The sequence below is a fragment of the Euphorbia lathyris genome, chromosome 6 (assembly GCF_963576675.1).
Source record: "Euphorbia lathyris chromosome 6, ddEupLath1.1, whole genome shotgun sequence".
In the NCBI taxonomy this organism is placed as follows: Eukaryota; Viridiplantae; Streptophyta; class Magnoliopsida; order Malpighiales; family Euphorbiaceae; genus Euphorbia; species Euphorbia lathyris.
This window is the reverse complement of record NC_088915.1, coordinates 29,670,414-29,692,499: the sequence shown is the minus strand read 5'-3', so window position 1 is coordinate 29,692,499 and position 22,086 is coordinate 29,670,414. Positions and strand designations below refer to the sequence as shown.

The window sequence follows — 22,086 nt, the reverse complement described above, 5'->3', positions numbered from 1 at the left end:
ATTGCATAAAATATCCTCACCAGCTTTCAATATTCCGATGTTTTTATCCCTATTTAATTGTTGTTGCCTTATAAAGGAGAATTAATATTTGTTAAGCAGAAACCACACCAAACACAATAATATCATAGTATATATATATTCAGTAGTGTTGTTGCCTAAGATGAACAACAATGGAAGACAAAATGGCACGACTTAACTAATTTTAATCAAAAGAATTTTCTGCCTAATTAATATTTGTTATGTTCATTCAATATGAAAAAAAATAAAAAATAATGGCATTATTTATATTTTGGTTGTTTTTAAAATCAACAAAATTTAACTCCATTGGTATGAACTCAGAAATCTAAATGTCCAAAATTTATACTACTAACAAAATAATATGTACTATTATTATAGCCCAAAAATACTAAATTGTTGCTAATCATCCTCCTCTGCCATTTGAGTCACCTGTCAACATCCAAGTGAATGAACCATCTATGAATATGAATTCATTATCTAAAACTTCAAAGTAAAAATAGGATTTATTCTTAAGTCAACTGCGGTTTTCTTTTGCTTCTTCTGTGATGTCAATGGAACACCCTTATCCATAGCATTTAAGGCAGGTTTAGTGTGATCAGGTTGTTTGTACAGAGAACAACTTTTAGTCTGTTTCTTCTCAATTCTTTTCCACCCTTCTCATGCTTTTTTTAGGACACCTTTTTGTCTTTGATTGGAGGGCACAACACGTTATTATCTCCGCCTCCAAGTGCACTATCTAAAGGAATATATTCTTTTTCCGACAATAAATCATCCTCCACTTCATCAGTACTATTAATTGCTTGCAATGCATTGTAATGCTATCGTATAGGTAAATAAAAAGGTGGAATCTTAAAACAATCATTATGAAGTACTCGTAATATATGATGACAAATAATCTCTCGAAACTCAAAAACTTTGCAACCGCACCATGTTGTATTTCCATCCCAAAAGACTTTATGGAGTTTAGCATCGTCCTCTTAAAATATCTCAACATGAATAATAGAATATCTCAACATGAATTCATTATCTTCAATATGAATAATAGAATACATACTCTTATAATTCTTTTTGAAACTGTTAATGATCTACTTTTGTGCGACTCCTAGACATTGTAGTCTGTTGTACGGTCTCAGAAAATGCAGACCTAGATTTAAGCCTCCTTACTTCTTTTGCATATTTGTTTAACGAAATAAAACTTTAATATATGTGGGTTCCTGAGTATAACCCTAAAAGCCGATTAACCTTTTTAACTTATAAAGTGTCTTGCTGAACTTGCTTAAAATGATGTATTAACCACCTGAATTCGTTTAAAGTACCTATTGAATCCCCAAATTTGTTTAGGGTGATCTATCATCCTCTTGAACTTGCTCAAACCGTGTACATTTCAATTTGTCCAAACTTCATTTGTTCTGTCATGTAAGCTTAAAGAGTTAATCATGTCACTTTAAATAAGTCCGGAGACCAATGAGACATCTTATAAAGTCAGGAGGCCAATCAATTTTTTGAGGCAAGTTTTTAGGAAGCACATGATGTGTTGAGCCCGGAATAAATGTCTGAGCTCTTCCCATAGGATAGATTCACGTAATGATCTATTTTATTATTATTAATAAGGAACTTGAATATGATGAAGATATAGATAATGAATCGCATACTCTCTGTTTTGTTGAAGTGATGATAATATACCGAAAGTCATTTATCCAAGAAGTAACTTGTTGGATGCAAAATCCAACTCCCCAGGAAAAATGATTTAGAGTATCTCATTTTGAGATCACGAAAAGGCTAAGGGATGCATATGTGCAAAGACAACATGTTCAAATTCAGTTGGATACTTTTCAATGATATTTATTCATTCAAATTTCAATTGATCAACTTATTTCTAACATAAACTTCCATGGAAATAGGCATCTATAACAACAAATTTACCAAAAAACTTGGAATTCATCTTCCCGACAGGCTTTGTCCCTTCGAAAACCTTGCTTCAAATTCAATGGCCATCAAGAGTTTTGTGCAACTTCAGGTATCCTTGGAATGTGGCTTTACCCAAACAGATTGAATTGTTGACAAGATGCAATCCTTTGCTCTATGAATCGGACCAGGACCAGGCTTCTGCATACTGGAAATCAGCCATTTGTAATCTAACAATGTTGCATCAGACAGTGGCTCCAAGAACTCGCACCTCGACATGATTTCAGGTGGTGGAATTCCAGCGATAAGGTTCGTGTCCAATTCTGGCCTGCCCCTTGTAAGCTCTTTGGGGGCTTCAACTGGAACAGTTTCAAGGGCAGACGGTGTTGCTCCTGGGATTACCTCCTGCTTGAAAGGAAACGCTCTTCCAGCTTGTAAGCAAAACTCTATCCACTGATGGATTAGCGGAGATGGGCCTCTCACTCGCCCTCCGATTTGGTTTGTTTCGATTCTAGAGGCAGCTGGAATTGCCTACCCAAAACACCAACATGTTTTCTGAATAAGCATTGTACTACAGGGACTAGAAGGTTAACATTGCACAATCAAAGATATACCCAGAGATCAGCCCACAAGCTAGAGCCAGAATTGGGGACCACAACTGCAACATTAGACATGCGCTTTGCAACAGGAAGAACATCGCTACTCCAACCAACAGCTACCCATACATCTCCCACTCCAAATGCTTTTAGATAGTGCATGCTGTCAAATAACCGAACCTACAGAAAACCAATAATGAAGATATTATTTTATTCGCCTATTTCTTCTTTCCGATCACTTTCATGTTCTTCTTATTCTTTTCACACGAGTTTCCTATTATTAGTGATCTTCTGATAAAGGACCATGTTACTAAAGGTGCAAGGTAAAGTGAAGCACCAAGTCACCCTATAGCCAAGAGGGTTTTTCTGTGTCCAAGAAAAACTTAGAAACTAAAGGTAAATAAAAAAATTTGAAGGAAAATTCAAAATTAGAGACATTATTCATGACAAAATGATACATTATTTACCCAAGTTTTGCAAGTTGATACAAACATCAACCTGAGGATGATAAATGCACCAAAGAAAATGAGAAGAAAACAAACACCATCAGCACACAAATTGTTAAAAAAAAGTTTCATTGCATTCATCTTGTTTTTCTAATTCCAAAATTAACTGAAGCACTTTCGGTCTATGTTTCTTAACCTTGATATTTCAAGTTCAAAACTAGTGAATTTTCAATAAAATCTAGAGCCTCAGCCAAATAAGAATCAGTAGGAAACTCTCATTTGAGAAAACCAAATGTCAAAAATCAGTGTAATAACGAGGAAACAAACCTGACACCTTAGAAAAGATTATAACAAAAGAAAAAACCTACAAACTTAAAAAGGGAAAGAAAAATAATTCATGTGCTAAGGGCGCCTTTGACTGTTGTCTTTTGAACCTATCTAAAGGACTCCAAGCTTCTTGAAAAACAGATTCGAAGCTTTTATACAGGAGCTATTGGGCAAATCCTTTAGGAAACCCAACACTAAGTGTGAGTGAATACTTCCAGTATTATTCTTCAAGTCTCTTGCACCAACTGTTAACCTTAAGAAAGAAAACCCTTAGATGCCAATCTTGATCAACTAGCTGTGAACCCCGCAACCTAAACTCTAAGGATCAAATTCCAACCTTTAGTATAAAATCGTCCCTCTTAGAAAGGTAATTAGTTCATACTTCCACACAATCAAATCCTTATTTTTTTTTTCAGCAATCAAGTTCTAGCACTTCCTGAAAATGGATATATTAGTCAAAATGAGATTGTTTTGGTCAATGGCCAAGACACTTGTTCTTCTCTAGCAACTGAGATGGAAATTTTCAGCAATAAAGGCTTCTCTATAATAATGTGTGTGTAAAAGACACAGAAGACTAAAAAACATACCTTGTAACTTTTGCACGCACTAACACAAAGATTCATGAAGTGCAGTTAAAAAAAATAGAATACCTGTTTTCCAAGTGAAGCAAGATTTTCTTGGACTGCATTCCTCCCACCAGTAACTTCTATTTCAATGTTCTTGGTGTTGTATGATGCTCCCATATACTTCAAAACTGCACCAACCACCTCCCTAGGAGAGTCTACCATAGAAATCCTTCCTGTGAGCTCCGGCTTCCACAAATCTGCCCAATCCTGAAACAGCAAGATTAGTTATCTTAGTTGCAAATACGTTCTAAATATATACACAAAATGATTCTTAATGAAATATCCATGAAAAGCTATAGAAACACAAGGAAAGTTTTATAACAACCAAGTCATGTGAAAATTCCTCTCCTAAGCTGTCACTAATTCTATTACATATTCAGGTTTGGGGTTGATACTCCTGCTTGTCAGGTTTGGGGTTCAATTCCACACTCCGTCAAAATTTAGCCACCTTTGGTCAATGCCACGTATAACGTAGGGCTAGAAATGGAAATGCTTATGTTGTTATTACCTTTAAGTTAGTTATTGCTTATTGGAAGTTTGTTAGACAGCTGTATCACTTTACAGCTGTAGCTTTTGCAACGGTTTGCCACCTCAACAGCAACATTTGCTATTTGAGGTCATGCCTTTGTAAATGTCGGTTATTATGAAAATCTAAGACATTCTCTCTTTCTCTCTTCTTCTTTCCTCTCCCTCATTCTTCTATCTAATCAAATCTATCTCGGTCAATACGAATACCTGACATTGGTATTGAAGATCCCTTCCTGGTTGTATGTTCTGGTTATGGTCAATAAGGCTGCTAAGAAGAACAAAGCAGCAATGGAAGCACTCGAACATCAAATCTGCTCTGTGAACGTTAAACATAGGAGCAGACTGAAGCTACTGTTACTCAGTTTGAGTAATGCAAACTCTCTTCTTTAGCTTGGCTGATTCAGGGAGCTCAAAGAGCTTCTTCATCTACACCCAAGTCTGGCATTCACATTAATGCCAGAGGAAAAGAAACATTCCAAACTTCAGGGATTGTTCTAGAAAAAGGAATTCTGGGTAATCCTGGGGAAGGACTTGGGTGGTCCTTCCACTTTGAGAAGTCCTTATTTTAACAAGTTGCTGCCTCATTGTGAGCTGCCTTCCATTGAGGGAACCAATGTGAAAATCTGGGTCTCTAAATGCTCCATGTATTTTCAAATTTTTGAAATGGCCCCTGAAAGAAGGTTGGAGCTGGCAGGATTATACCTGCACGCAAGGTAGACAAATGGTTTCGCAACGAATCAAGGGTAGATCTCTGGTGGTACGGCAGGAGTTTGTGGAGGAAGTTGGGAAGAGGTTCTGAGAAACTGAAATGGAGGATGTGGTTGAGCAACTCTCTCACCTAAGCAAACATCCACTGTCATCGCCTATCAGGATGAATTTGAAGCTGCCAAGCTCAAAATGGAAAAGGTACATCCAACCATTACAGATTCCTACCACCTCTCTTGTTTCATTTCAGGGTTAAAACCTGAAATTTGATCTTCTGCAAGGTCCTATCACCCCTCAGATCTCTATGCTGCTCTTAGGCAAGCAAAACTTCAGGAAATTCACCTGAAGGGTGTCAATGAAGCTCTTAAACCAAAACCAACCTAACCCTTCCACCCCTAAACAAGCCCCTTCCCCTCCACCGTATAGTTGTTAATGGCAGGCGCATGGTGCACAATGGCGACAGGCCTAGCGCATCACCACCTAATGGTGGGCACAGTTACCCTGGCGCGCACCATTGTGTGCCAAGGAACAGTGATCAGAGGCGCACCTCTATGGCATATCTATAGTTTTAGGGTTTTCAAATTTTTTAATTTAGGTTTAATATTCACCTTTGGATTAGACACATGTAAGGGTCCAAAATAGAAAGAAAAAAAAAACATACAAAAAAGACCAGAACATACACGTTAGAATTGGAAGTGGAGAGAAACTCGCACAAGACAAACAACTATGTAAAGAGAGAAAGTAGCAAAGAAGAATACACGAGAAAGAAAACGTGAACATAAAAGCAGCCAAGGGGAGAATTCAGAATCAGAGAAACAAAACATATGTTGAACTTTGAACAAACTACAAAAGATTTCAACTTTCAAAAACAGCCAGCCTGAACATACTTTGGAGAGTTTTGATGAGAAATAACCATTAGTCGATTTAGAATTTACTAATTAGTTGAACAATTGAACTTTAGATTTAGAATATGGGGTTTATTCTATGAAGCACCGACTCTGGTGCGGCAAACGGAATTTTTAGAAAATATGAGACACAAGTACAGTAGGACATGGAAAATTTCTATATAATTAATTATCTATATATAGACATATAAAAAACATAAATAACAATTAAAAGTCATGATAAATCACAAATAACATCCATAAGTCATTACAAACCATAAAAAGACATCCATAGCACAAGTCATTAATTCATCAAAAACAACATCTAACACTTCAAATCAAACTATTTAATCCTCAAGCACTTCATCTACAAACACCATGGACTCCAATTCCGGTTCATCAAGAGATAGATTGGCAATCTCAAGGATTCCCGCACCATCCAGTGACTCAAAGGCATCTCCACCACTATCCCACATTCTTGCCTATCCATTCTCATATTGTGGTGTACCCGTGTCTCATATTTTTTTTAAATGCTGTTTGCTGCACCCGCACCCGTGTTTGCACCCTAGTCTGTGCTTCATAGCGCCTGTACATTGGCAACACCACCAATCTCAGGAGAGGATCATGGATGTAGGCCGTAGTTCACCTATTGGGGGTCATTCAGGAATAAGGGGCACCTTAACTCGCTTGCAACAGGGGTTCTATTTGCCTAATATGCAGAAGTTCGTCACACCATGGGTCGCATCTTGTGATACTTGTCAGCAGTGTAAGAACGATCATGTTGCATATCAAGGGCTACTGCAACTGTTGCCAATTCCTGAAGGAGCTTGGCAGGATATAGCTATGGACTTTATCGGGGAACTACCTAAGTCAGCTGGCTAGGATACTATTCTAGTCTTGGTGGACCGTGTTACAAAGGGAGGCCATTTCATTCCTCTCTCCCATCCTTTCACAGCTGCCACAATAGCCAAAACCTTCTTGGATCACATCTCAAACTCCATGGCGTGCCAGGTTCAATTGTCTCCGATAAAGATTGCATCTTCACTGGGATTTTTTGGAGTGAGCTTATGAAGTTATTGGGCACTAAACTGCTATACAGCAATGAAACGGATGGTCAATCAGTGCCTAGAAAATTATCTAGGATGTATGTGTTTCCTATTTCCCAAGAAGTGGGCTAACTGGCCGAGTCTAGCTGAGTATTGGTACAAATCCAGTTACCATAGCACCATAGTCTTGAAAGGCAATCACCTCTCTCGCCCGAGCCGAGAGGCGACAACGCCGTTCCTTCTAGTGCTTGTGCACTAGAAGGTGGCGACCTTTGGTCTTCTAGAGGCGACCTCCTCACCACCCGGCCACGGCATGTGGCGGTCACCTCTAAGGCGTTTTACCCAGGTTTTTTAAAAAATAAAATAAAAAAATTACTTTGGTCAAATAAGAACCTGTCAATTAGCCTAAACAACACCAACATGTCAAACATGACGCCAATTCAGAAATCATAATCACAGTATAATATTTTATAAAAAAATTGGTCACGTGTTATTTTTGTTTTTGAAGTAACAAAGGTTTATAAGATAAGAACTAAGAAAATATAAGTTACCTCTATTGGAGGCAATTTATTTTTCTGAAATTTACTTTTCTTGTAGGCTATAACCATACAACCCCATCGATACGGAGCAGCCCATATCTCACCATTTGGATCTATGTTCCCTTCACTGTTCCTGCGTAGATATACCTGAGACACATTTAGTAAAGAATCAAGGGAATCCCCTGGAAAAGCAACAACTGACAACCAACTAAATCATTTTCAGTGCAAGCGAAATAAAGAACTGGAATATACTACATCAATCACTAGGATGTCCAGATTAAAATCACTGCTTACGAATAATTCTATCAATACTTTCAAATTTTAACAGTATAAGTATTTGCATACCAGTGTAAGAACTAGCATATCATAATCAAAATTAGTTTTGACAAGGAACATATTATATATATATCATCAAGTTAGATCTTGGCAATGAAGAAAATCCAAGACTTTCAATATGGAGGTATTGAGAAAAAAAAAACCAATTGCTCGGAAACTATGGGATACTATGGAATAAGGATTGCGAAAGAGGAAAAAAAAACCCAAGAGTTTACATAGTACTTTAATACTTTTTGATCGAAAAATCAATCTGATGTATTGCGTACCTTTAGCTCAACGAGAAAATGGGTCAGTTCTACAGGATCAAACCTATGGGGAATGACGGAAGAGAAATAAAAAAAAGAAGGGAAAAGAAAATTATAAAAATAAATAAATATAGTAGAAGAGCCCAGATTCAAAATGAACAAATTCAAACTTGAAAAGATCTTTCTGATTCTCGAAGAATTAGCCCACAGAGGCATACAACAAAGTTAATAAATCGGGAGATAAGCTTAGAAGCTAATGAACATTTCATGCCTCACTCTCACATATTGAAGCTCAGCACCATTAAATTAGTTGGACATATTTTTATTTAAAAAAAAAAATCCAGGCCAAGCTTTTCAAGGTAGTTTTCCATGATTTGTAGTACTCCTAAATTATCATGCACTGGACTTGACCTTGTTATGGTTTAAGACACCCATGTAGAGGTATTTGAAACTATATAAGATGAGAGGCTATGGCAATCGAAATATATGCAGCAAAGAAGAAACACGACCAGCAACATTAATTTAGGAAGCCAGTGGTTGACTTATGGTTTCTTTTAATTTATGAGAAGCATATTTTATTTGTTTCCACCTCTTCTAGCAGTGTAAAAGAGGTATTGTATGCAATCCATATCACACAATACCTGTCAAGATACAGAAATTTATAGCGACAGCCTCATGACATCGTATCTTAGAATGACTTAAATTTTCACAAGAAATACTCTATAGTTGGTTGAGCTTACTGTTATTAGGACTATTTTTTCTTTAGGTAAACCATTCCATTTTTACTTTATGAGTCCAATAGAAAAAGACAGAATTTTTCTATTTTCTTCAACTTGGAAATATATTTTTGATCCAATTCAATATTTAACTTGTTCTCAAAACTAGTTGATGCTGTCTAAAAATAACTTAAATATCCCTGAAGTAATAGTTCAAGGTATTAAAACTGCATTGCACATGCAAGATACATCCATTTAGCCATGTTTTTTTTTGTGTGTGTGTGTGTGCTAGATTTTGACTGTTTCAGTAGAATGTGATTTAATTTATCAAATTCAACAATAGAAGAGCCCTATAACATAGAGGAAGGTTTTATCGCAACTAAACAAATTAGAGCTAAAATAGGGTTACTGTAATTGACAGAAGATAATAACTGGGGGTGAGAAAACCTCTGCTGCTCTGCATTAATCCTGAAACCAAAAGAAAAAACACGCTGTTTTTGTCTACCTGCTGCTCTATTTATATTCGTTTCTGTAAATACTAATTGCTGACTGAAAAGTAATCAGATACAAAGACTCTTTAAACAAGAACCCAAAAAAGCTGGTCAAAGAAACCTAAAAAACATATAAGGGAAATACAAAACCAAACAAAATAAAGAAAGCTGGGAATGAATCACAGGTGAACATCAAAGATCAATCTGACTTATGTCTCTCAGAAATTACTAGAGATCAACTTAATTACCTAAACAAAAAAACCACCGATGGACAGACACATCAACAAATAAGAAAACGAAAAAACTTAAGCATTTTAGAACCAAATAAATCAAGTATAGATGTTTCAATATGTTGAATAAGCTAAAAGTGAAAACTTCAAAAACTGATGCATTTACCTTCCATTTCTCACTCAAACCTTTGAACCAATCCTGGTATTCTATGCCTCCGATGGGCTCAATTACAGCTTTTTTAATAGCAAAATTAAGCCAGGAGTCACCAATGCTAACAAGATCAGCTGCAATAACAGATGCAGGGCCAACTTTTTTTTTGTTAAATGACATTGATACATCAGAAAAGATATTGTCAAGACTTTCGGGGAACTTTGTACGCAGCTTTACTCTCTTTCCTTGAGATTGCATGAAATCCTGCATGTTAAAGAGATTATGTCACAATCAACAAGTCGCAAAAAATGAAAACAAAAATCCCAGTAATTCTTAATTAACTAGTACAATAATATGAAAGCATTATGCATCAATCTCCAATCGTAACATACAAGATGCAAGAAACACCAAAGTCATGCCGATAACCAAAGTGAAGAAAAACTTAGACGAAGACAAGCAGTTCTTAAAACCAATCATTGTGTTTGGAATCAAAGAGGTCCAGAAACTAAAAGATAAAGAAATACATTGTCAAGAAGAAACACAAATATACAAAGCATAAATGTAAAAAACGTCAGAAAATTTAGGAAGTATACAAGTTGCTTACCTTGACCCATGAAGGAGGTATTGAACCACGTAGAGCAACAATTCTAAGAGGAACGGACAAAGCATATGTTTTCGATTTCCAAGCTTCAAAAGCTGAATTCAACTTCTCATCCTCGAAACTTCCCATGTTCTTTAAATTGCCGTCAACATCATTATCATCATCTGCATATCCATGTCACTTCAAATCATCACTCCATGCACTTTCGCGCCAATAATCTCATTGTATTTATAATTGAATAAATCAGAAAATTTGGAGGAACGTTCCCCCTCATTTAAACTAGAAATTTATCAGAAAAAATCCAATAGATGACAACTCTTGGCAGAAGAACGTTATAACAGTGAGGTTGTCTGTAGATCTACATTTTCCTCATTTCTCATACAAGCAGGAAAGTTTCTAATCCAAAAGAATTTTCCTACCTTTTTTCCTTCATATTCTAGAGCACAGAGGAATAGCAAAATTCGCTCCTCTCTAATTCATATGTAACAACAAAAAATGAAAATAAAACTGTTAAAATTTCGTACACTCGATACATTACCTCGAGAGACAATAATTTTGGGCGACTTAGCTGCGAGAGCATGGTGCAAGGAAGTGGACGCAGATGCTGCTGCTCCTGCCTGCCAAACACCAAAGCTAATGCCTAATAACAATATAGTGGAGGTAGTAGCTACTCGAATATAAGGAAGAGGGTCCTGGGAGGAAGCTGGGTTTGCCGACGAACGGATTAAGAGATTGTGGCGGCCGGAGAATCTGAATGGAGAATTAAAAAATCTGTGATAGGTGGGGAAAGGAAGGAGAAGAGGTGATGGAGGAATGGAAAGTGCAAGATGGGGAGAAGGAGTGACGCAGTGGCAGTAGTAAGACATAGAGTTGTTTTCTAGTGAGAGAGAGGAACAGGAAGCAAGCAACAGACATGTGTATACAGGTTTTGCCGTGAGAACTGGGTTGGACTGGAGCTATTCACCTATTACGCTGATTTGGAATAAGCCGCCGATTAATTAAGGGAAAATAAAAAATAGGGTAATTAATTTATTAGTCTCTATATTTTGACAAAACACATTATTTAGTTCCTGTATTTTTAAAAACGCATGGTAAGATTCCTAACTTTTTTGTCAGTGAGCTGTTTAGTCTTTCCGTCAGTTTGTTAGATTTTTTACCGTTTATGACTTCGAAAATGACTAAATTACCCTTTACTATTTACCTTCAAACTTTAGAAGAGAAAATCCAATTTAGAAGAAGAAGCTATTTATATGGAGAACAAAAAAAAAGACTAATGCTTACGAATTTTAAGAAGAAAATCAACAAGAAGAACATTGAAAGTTGATTTCAGATGCATAGAAAGGAAAAGAAAAACGCAAATCCAAATTGACTAACAAAATCTTCATGGGAGTCTAACGGTAGGGACTAAACAGTTCACCGAGAAAAACGTTAGGGACTAAACAGTTCACTGAGAAAAAGGTTAGAGACCTTACCATGTGTTTTTGAAAATACAGGGACTAAACAGTGTGTTTTGTCAAAATATAGGGATCAATAATTTTTTTTTTGATAATAATGCATATATATTCCATTAGATGAGCAAATACGAGTACAACATGACAATAGTAAGGATTAAAACCCTACCCATATATAGGCCAAAGCCTAATATATAATCTACAAAGGGAATAGAAAGACTACAAAGAGCAAAAGATACCACAAAGGGAATATAAAGACTACGAAGAGCAAAAAATACCATAAAAGATACATCTAAAATAACAGGACAACAAATCTCATACTTCTCTCGAATCCAAATCCACCTGAAAGCAACTTCAAACCAATCATCATCATCTAGTTTCTTCCGACTATTCGGATCTGAGTCGTTTATATTGGTGCAACCCCGTAGATCTATGGATCTACGTATAAGATAAGACGCTTCCGCTTTTGCTAAACTCGGAAAAAGTGTAAATGAAAGAGATATTGCTCACAGATGCAAATCAAGCGGAAAAAATCCAAAGAGAAGTATGAACTTCAACTGAGAAAAAAGAAATAAAACACTGATAAAAGCTAAAAAAGTAGAAATAGAGCCATAGATGGGAGGAGGAAGAAGGAAGACAATCTTCCTTCTTCCTCCTCAAGATCTAGTTTCTTGATTAAGCTTTAAATCAAAAAAATGAGGCAGGATTTGGTTTGGAAGATGGAAGAAAAAAGAAAAACCGGAGGAGGAGGAAGATAGAAGGGGGCGACGAGGGTTTTATAGAGAAAAGAGAGGGCAATTGAGGATTGTGCGAGTTCCAACAGAGCTAGGGACCAATAAATTAATTACCCTAAAAAATATGAGACTCGTTTACATTTTTAGACCAATTAGCAACTAACTTACCTACATAGACTATTGATTCATTTTGAAATACCTATAATACCCTTTATATATATAACAAACTAGCCATCATTCCTTCTATCTTCCGTGCTCGCTCTCTCCATTCTCTGCATCTCTCTTATTTTCATTGAGATCTTTCATTTGAACACCTCAATCCAAGTCGAACCATGTAAGTATTATGTTAGTTTCACATATTTAGATCCTTTTTAACTTGTTGATGTTGTGTTTTTGAAGTTAGAAATTAGTAAAATCTATACTTCAAGTTATTTTCGGGAATCCGCGTATTTCGCAGATTACAATTTTTCTTTGCGAAATCATAACCTGCGAAGTCTGGAAGGATATTATATATATTTGTGTATGACGCAAATTCGCATGCTTCGCGGAATTAGCAGATATTATGTATGTGCGAATGCTGCGAATTCGCAGATTGAATAAAGGCGAATTATGCAGAGTGTATGCTATTTCATTGTTTGGCACACTATTTTTGGTTTCCTTGTTGTTTATCATTGGTAGAAGCATGTCATCCAACCATTTATTGTGTGTGATTATGTGGAATGGCCGGTGGAAAACCATTGGAAAAGCCATGACATACGAGGGGGGTGAATCATCTTGGAAATGCTTCAAGAGAGAGTATACACTTCTGCTCGTATTGATCCAACATCATTTGACCTGCATATGGCTATGTAGATAACTTACGGTTCAAACAAAGTTCCTGGGGTAGTAGTTCTGATTGTTGATTCAAGTGATGTTGAGTGTTTTTTAGATTATTGTCGGATGAATCCAAGCGATGTTATCCCACTATATGTTAATTTTGAATCACGAACAATCCAACCACGAGCTATGAAGATAGAGAATGTTATTCATTCAAGTTGTGATGCCAATGCCATAGCTGAATTGGACACAACCCCTGAAGTAGACACAACCGTTGAACTCCGAACTCATCGGCCAGGAAAAGAAAAGATCACTGAGTTCAACATTGCAACAAATCCTGGTTTAGATGATATTATAGCTCGAATAAGGTTTATCGTTCGGAGGAACAGATGTACGAAGATGACATTTGGGGTCAGTTTGACATAGAGGAAACGGTAAATGATGGACAACCTACCCCTCCGAGACAATCGCATTGTGAAGCTGTTCCCTAAAGCAATGTATTGGCAGAGGATGTAGAAATAATAAGGAAGAGGATTGATCCATTTCGATGGCTCCCTGAGATCCATAATGCACCTAAGTTTACTATTGAAGATAGTTCATCAAAAGGGGTCGTCGGTTTAAAGGTACACAACATATTCTCCAACAAACGAGAATTGCAAGATGCACTAGGAAAATACGCAGTTAATAACAGATTCGAACGGAGAGTGTACAAGTCTAACAGGTCCATGTTTGAAGTTAGATGTAGACATGGTGATGCATGTAAATGGCATGCTAGAGGTATTGCGATACCCAATTCAAGTATGTTTAGGCTTCGAAGAATGGATACAATGAACAAACACACATGTTCCAGAGATCAAATGTTACCACATCACATGCAAGCGGGGAAACGAGTGGCTGACATACTACTTGCGGATAAGTTTGATATCGAGAATAGAGTGTTTAGACCAAAGTACTTTGTGAAAGATTTTGAGCCCGACTATAAAATAAACTTGTCTTACATGCAGGCTTGGAGAGTGATGCGCCTCCCGTAAGAAGGCTCACTAAGGGATAAGTGTACCCCGTCGTTATCAAGTAATAAATCTGGAAAGTCCAGGTATCGAATCCACATGACTTATTTACCACAAGTATCGAGCTACTTGGTCTCGGGTGTTATCTAGGCTTTGTGGGTTTTGAGTTTGTTTGTTTAAGTTAATCTACTCTTAGGTTGAATTATGCTACTCCTAGCTAAATTATACTGATTCTGACTAAGTTATTCTACACCTAATTAAGTTAAACTACTCCTAATTAAGTTATACTACTCCTAGGTGATCTTTCACTAATGCAATTACCCGAAGGAACATGGTATGAACGATAATAATGGAGTTAGGTTATTAGGTCTATTGATTAAAAACCTAATCTAAGTCACTTGTATTCAAGGCGATTAACCATACTTACCCTCCTGAAGTTCCTAGTGCATGATTCCCTTGTAAGGCCGAAACTAGGTCTAAGGCTCAGCAATTTGGGCTTAATCAACTAAGAGGTCGTCAATCTCCTAGGCTCTGACTAGGTCAGATTCAGCTCACAATATGTGCCTACTAGATTTTGGGGCTTTTGAATGAGTTGAACCAATTGAATAATGCGTAAGACAAAGATTAAACAAATAATCATAGAACAAAACAAGAGCTAAAATATTATTAAAGGCGAAGAACAATGTCACAGGATACAATTAGCCTAGGATTCATAGACTGTATCAAAGAGTACAAACAAGGAAAGATAAAAGGAGATACGAAAATCCCTTTCAGGGAACCTGTCTACTCTACGGCCGGCTTCCTAGGTCTTAAGGACGGACCTTGAATAATCCTCGGTGGAGATGTGGAGCTTCGGAGCTTCTTCAATGGAGGTTGGAGAAGATGGAAGAGGTGGAGAGGATTTCTCAAGGGGGAAAGGCTAAAGTAAATTACAATAATGAAAGATATCTAATTTACAATGGAAAAGTTCTATTTATAGATGTGGCTTGGGCCCTCTTTTTGACCTATTTCGTGTCCTTATGCAGGTGGAAAGTCGTGGGACCGGTCGTGGAGTCGTGGGGTCAAAACTGATATTTTTGACCAATTCCCGCAGGTCAGCTCGCCGAGCAGGGCGCGCTGCTCGGCGAGCTGGCCCTTGCAGGCCAGCTCGCCACGAGCTGGCATGGCTAGCTCGCCCGAGAAGGCCCCTGGAGGCCTGCTCGACGAGCTGGCCAGCTCGGCGAGCTGGCCTAAAAAGGCCAGTCCGATGAGCGGTTTTGCCCTGCACGCTTCCGCACGGTTGCTCGATGTCCCATGATGTAACTTTCGCCCGAACTTATCCCTGCGCATGCACGAAAACTCCAGATAGCATTAGTCTCAAGGCTAAATTGACCCGCCAATCGCTCATTTTGAGCAAACGCTCCGTTTGGTGCGACTTTTGGCGGATCAATTAGCTATAAAAGATAACGGAATTATAACATACATGCCATTTTGGCCTTTTTTGCCTAAAATGATCAGAAAACGAGCCTAAACAACGAAAAGTTAATAAAACATTTCCAATTCCTAACTAACTCACACAAAAGCATATAAATGCGAGAATTGCTTGCTTATTCATGAAATAACACTTAAAACCGTCCTAAAACCGTACCCAAAGATAGGGGTTTTTGACCCCTATCAAACCTCCTCGCACTTAAAACTTTACTTGTCCCTAAGTAAACTAAAAAACTAAACCCGCAATCACAAGCAAGCTAGAAAACCTCTCGGTTTGACAAGGTGCTTGACACAATTTCGAGCATTTGTAATCACATGCATTCGGAAATACAAAGTAGAGACACGATATCCAAAAGCCGCATTTCGATTATCATAGGTCATATGTTTTAAGAAAAAGGACACATGTTCAATTAAACGAGCTTAAGGGGATAGCTAAGTAAAACACCTCACCATAGGTAGTTCACTCATTTCACACAATTTTGGTGGCTAAAGTGTTTACTCTTGGCTTATGTTCTTGCTTAAGATTACGTTGATTTTGCACGTTCATCCGAGTTCCTCTACTATGCTATATGACTCCGATGATATCAAAAACAGCCTCGAATTGGGGTTGTAATGTGGTTAGGGGGTTAAAGGTACAACAAGGGTTAGGAGTTCTAGCGCTAGAAAAACAAAGTTTAAAATGGCTTTAGCAAATTGTGAAGTGATTGAGCTTTTTATTTACATATATTTTTCTGAGACGTTCTAATTTTAAGAACTGGGAGATAGAGTTCTCCTTCTTTTGTTCGTCTCTTTTCTTTTCTTTTTCTGTTTTTCTTTTTATATTTGGATAGTAATGCTCATTCACTTCTTAGCCTTTTGGCTAGCTACTATGATGCCATAAACAAAGATGAAGCGCTAGAAGAAAACAAAGGCTCAATGTGAGCCTTGCAAAAACTCGGGTTAAGTAACAAACCAAGTGATGGTCTGCAAAAATTGGGTTAGAACGAAAGAAAAATCTACAAACTACAAAAATACAGGCTCAAAGGGGCTTCCTAGAGTGGATGAAAAAGAGAAAATAAGGTAAAGAAAAAGGTTAATTCTAGTGAGGCTGATTCATCGTTTACCATCTCAAATCATTGCATGTAGGTTCAACTCAATATTAGGTGCAAAATCTGTAATCTTTCCACAAGTCAAAGCATTCACACAAAAATGTCAAGAAAAAGAGCTTTTTGATGTTCGCTCTTGGGCTCAAATTCAACTCACAGTTCTTGGGTTTCAATTTTGTGCTTACTAGTTCTCCCCAAACTCAAGTTTAACATCACATGCCTTCAATTCTTAAGTTATCTACTTAAGTAATGATTTTAGCATTTCTTCAAAAGTAGGGTCTAAATGCAAACTTTAGCTCATGCTTTTACAGATACAAGGATTGTGTTCTACACCTAAACTAGTTGTCATGCAATCTTAGATTCGGTTCTCAGCCCTCAAGGACAAATAACAAAGTTTAGATTCGAAGGAGGTTCACGGTTTTAGGTCCTAAACATTTCGAAAACATAAATAAAACCCGAAAACGCTAAACTAAATTAGACACGACGCAACAAAAATTTTAAAAATTATACAATTTTTGTAAGTTTGTCTACCCCTCCTCCTCACACTAAAAATGTGCAATAAGTTCCAACATTGCATATAAAACACTAAGCGCATGTGAAAGAAGTTAGGGTGGAGAAGACAACTTACTGATCGGCCGAGGGGGTGGCCACAGCATGTTGTAGCGCTCACAGTAGTCCGCCGCTATATATTCAAGACCTGTGAGCCTCCGGTCCATGTTCTGCTCAAAGTTAGTGAACCGTTGGTCCATTTGTTGAACAGTATTAAAGGTCCGAAGGTTAAGGTCTCTCAATTCTGCCATCATGGTGTTGATGGTTAGGAAATGGGCCTCCGTCCTCGGCTCTTGGTGTTCCGTTTGGTCACCTGCTGCTGCAGCTTCTTCTCCCTCAGGTTTGTCTTGCTCTCTTTCTCTTTGTTGTGGTGGGTTTCTTGCTCGTTTCCGTGCTCTTCCGCTTGAGCTTGCTCCTCCAGATGGGTCCCTATTTAAAACTGCATGAAAAGTAGATCTTCCCAAAAATTTGGAGTCAAGCAAAGTAGGGTAAAAACCATCTTCCTTAATTTCCAAATCTTTGAATTGGCTACTAAGGAAGTTGGTTACCAAATATCCAAGACCAATCGACCCACGTTTCCTACTTGTTTGGCCTTGAAAGCCTTCAAAGATGGCTTTGACATTATCAACGGGTTTATGATTGACCACACACCACAGTATGAGCAATTCTGTGCTCGAGACCTTATTGCTCCCGTTCTTGCCTAGCAAGTTTTGTGCTACAAACTTGTGTATAAGGTTTATCATTGGGTCTCGGAGAGAGACAGGGCTAGCAGTGCGGGAGTCATAATCTGATGACCCTGTTAATTGGAGCCAAGCATCAGACAATGTCACGGGTTCCTCAAAACCCGAGACTGCCCCTGGTGAGTTACGGACTCCCATCAAAGCTGCTATCGTAGTATTACTGAGACGATAAGGTGTACCGTTCAGTCTAAAGGAGTACTTATCAGTTCCTATGGGCCCTTCCTTTCTCAAGGTGGTCAGAAATTCTATGGTGTATTCATAATAGGTTAGGGTCCTTTTTGTGGCTAGTTTATACCACCCCTGGAATTTCAGGATTTCGATGAAATCCTTTTCCCAACCTAGAGATGCTAGATACCTCGGTTTAATGACGATTCGTGTGGCAAGGTCTTGCTTAGAAAACCGATCATATAACAACCCCTCACGCTCATCGACTAATCCAAAAGGAGGATTATACTTAGCTTGCAGGGCATTGTTGAACTCGATGTCAGAATCGGCTTCATTGTCAATTGTGACCTTGACCTTGCCTTTTCTGCCCATAGTACCTGAGAGATAGACCAAACGGACTAGTTAGAAGAAAATACAACATAAACCCCCAAATAACCAATAAAGAGGCATAAACCATAGTTTAGAAACTTAGAGACCAAAACCATAAGCTTTCAGTCCCTAAGTAATTCACCCGTAATCCTAAATTCGTGCAAAATCAGAGATGCCCAGTGACCAAAATGTGTTAAGAATGTGAAATAGAACCTCATTGGCAAGTTTCCAACTATAAACTGAATAGTTGAATTTTGAGCTAAAATGGAGATTTTACCTAAATTGGGTAATTTCTCCAAATATTCACAAATTAAGAACTACAATCATACTCAAAGCACATATTGATCATACTTTTAATATATATTGCAAGAAGATCAAGAATTAAAAGCAAATAAGAGATTATTTGAGAAAAAAGATAAAATCCCCAAAACCTAGGTTTATCTCAAATCTCAAAAATTAACACCCTAAACTAAAATCTAAGCCTAGAAATATGTTAGAAATAAAAAATAGGTAAGAATCCATACCTTGTTTGTTGAATTCGGGTTAGTATGGTGGATTTGGGGTTTTAGGTTGTGAAAGAAAAAAGAAAGGAGAGAAAGAAAGAAAGAGAGAACGCACGGAAGGGGATGAAGATTCATCCCCTAATTATATATATATATATATATAGTTCGGGATTTTAAAAATCCCGAACAGCCCCGTGTCGGCCGAGCTGGCTGGCTCGGTCGACCAGCTCGGCGAGTAGGGCGTCAGCGCCCTGCTCGCCCGAGCTGGGAGTCAGCGCCCTGCTCGCCCAAGCTAGGACGCCCAACTCGGCGAGCTGGGCGGCAGCGCCCAGCTCGCCCGAGCAGGGTGTTGGGCGAAAATTTTCTCTTTTTTTTTTTTTAAACAGAGTATGGAGGTGCAAAACTTGACAAATTAATAATGAAAATGAAAATTATGAAAATAACAACCAAATTTAACAAAAAGAAAAGAAAATGGCAGAAATAATTGTTCAAGCTTTGGATTTAAACCGAGGAGAACCCGATTTCTCCCCCTTACTCAATCCTTTCTCAAGATCTTTGGATTCTTCTCCGTTGTGATCGGAAGAGAACCCTGTGGCCTTTCCTGCCTGTCCCTATTGATCTGGGCTACCTGATTGCTCAGATCTTTGCAGAAAGCTTCATTATTGGCGAGCCTAGCCGAAATCTCTTTCAAGAGAGTAACCATCTCGTCAGATTCCTTAGGAGGTTGCATTGGCCCTTGGTTCTGCTGTTGATATGGGGGCATGCCAAGCCCCTGCTCTCTGTGTTCCTGAACAAAACCGCTAGGAGGTCTAAACACATTCTGATTTGAATTTTCGTAAGATAGGTTCGGGTGCTGAGGCCTCCTATAGTTGTTGTTGTTGTTGTAGGAGTTGTGGTTGTTGGGGTTGTAGTTGTTATAGTTCTGGTTGTATCTCGGTTGCCCCCAACATAATTGACCATCTCCACCCCATCTCTAGCGAAAGGGCTACCTGCCTGACAGTCCTTTCCATGGTGGTCACCGCCACAGTGCACACAGGTGGGAGGTTGGCTGAATTTAGCCAACAGGACGTCCATCTTCCTACTCAAATCCGCAACACCCGGATTTTGTTCTTGTTCTTCCACAGCAAACACCCACTGCCTTGTGGGGCCAACGAGTTTCTCCTCTTGCCACTGCACACTCTTCCTAGCCAGCTCATTAATCATGTCATACGCCTCTGTTGCTGTTTTTCTGAACAAATCTCCACCCGCTGCGGAGTCTACAATAGCTCTGTTAGTGGGTGTCAATGCGTGATAGAAGACGCTCACCAATTGATGTTTGGGTATGTCATGATGAGGGCACATGCGCAGCATTTTTCTGAATCGGGTCCAAGATGTGTGGAGCGCTTCATGCTCAGGTTGGTGGAATGAAGTAATCTCACCCCTGAGCATTATTGTCTTTGAGGGAGGAAAGTAGTAGGACAAGAATTCCTTCTCCAATCCTGCCCAAGTTGTGATTGATCCGGGCTCCAGTGTTCTTAGCCATTCCAAAGCTTGCCCAGTTAGAGAAAATGGGAACTTCAGCCTAGCAGCATCTTGGGGAACCCCATTTGTTCTCGCAGTGTCTGCGCACATTAGGAAGCGATCCAGATGATCATTCGGGCTCTCATGTGCTTCCCCTCCAAATAGTCTGGTCTGTTGAATCAAGTGAATTATGCCTGACTTGATTTCGCATGTGTTGGCCGAAATATCCGGCTCAGCAATGCCGGACAGATGCTGGTGTCGGTGTGGTGCCAGAATCTCACTCATCAGACGAGTGTCAATTTCCGGTCCGGTGTTCTCAGTGTTTCGGTTATTGTTAGGAGGATTAGTCTCAGCCATTTTGATAGGCTCGATGATCTCGTCTTGCTTCAGCGTTCCAATCTGTTTGCTCCTACGAAGAGTACGTTCAAGTTCAAGGTTAAGAGGGACACATGGTATTCCCGCTGATCGTGTAGGCATATGCTGAGAAGAAATAAATGCAAGAAATAAATGAAAGCAGAAATTTTTCCCATGGAAGGAAAGTATAAACATCTAAAACATTTTACAGTGTTATCATACAGGGTCACACAGTTTTATACAAGTTCTTGTCGGTTTATATTGACAGATATAGATTGGTGCACATGGTACAAACTAGTAGAGATAAACAAGTATGTACAAGTATGAGTCAAAATATGAACAAGTATAAGCATAAGAATGAACAAGTATAAAAGATATAAATAAGTATAGATAGACAAGTATAGACGATATTAACACGTATAAACATACGTTTGTATAAACAAGTATAAACGAGTATAGGTATGAACAACTACACATGTTATAAACAAACACGAAAAGGTATGAACAAGTATAGAAGAATCATATATACGTAGGTACAAACGATACAAACAAAGATATTCACAAAAGGAATCATATCTGAACAAGTATTTATATATGTAAGTATGAATATAAACAAGTATAAATGATATAGACAAAGGATATTCACAAGGAATGCCTAAACTAACAAATCGACCTTTGGTTCGATATTGCAGAAGAAATAAATCCCCGGCAACGGCGCCAAAAACTTGATGCGCCTCCCGTAAGAAGGCTCACTAAGGGATAAGTGTACCCCGTCGTTATCAAGTAATAAATCTGGAAAGTCCAGGTATCGAATCCACAGGACTTATTTACCACAAGTATCGAGCTACTTGGTCTCAGGTGTTATCTAGGCTTTGTGGGTTTTGAGTTTGTTTGTTTAAGTTAATCTACTCCTAGGTTGAATTATGCTACTCCTAGCTAAATTATACTAATTA

At 38.3% G+C, this 22,086-nt stretch overlaps 1 protein-coding gene across 1 annotated transcript; it reads right to left on the bottom strand.

Annotated features, from left to right (window-relative positions):
- Positions 1 to 1,847: 1,847 nt before the first annotated feature.
- LOC136233485 (uncharacterized) lies at positions 1,848 to 11,342 on the bottom strand. The gene is made up of 7 exons (XM_066023154.1): positions 10,929 to 11,342; positions 10,394 to 10,554; positions 9,805 to 10,053; positions 7,633 to 7,767; positions 3,943 to 4,125; positions 2,538 to 2,699; positions 1,848 to 2,454 (listed from the first exon to the last, which is right to left on the bottom strand). The coding sequence occupies exons 1-7, from the start codon at positions 11,254 to 11,256 to the stop codon at positions 2,032 to 2,034; spliced, it is 1,641 nt and encodes a 546-aa protein (XP_065879226.1). The 5' UTR covers positions 11,257 to 11,342; the 3' UTR covers positions 1,848 to 2,031.
- Positions 11,343 to 22,086: the final 10,744 nt, after the last annotated feature.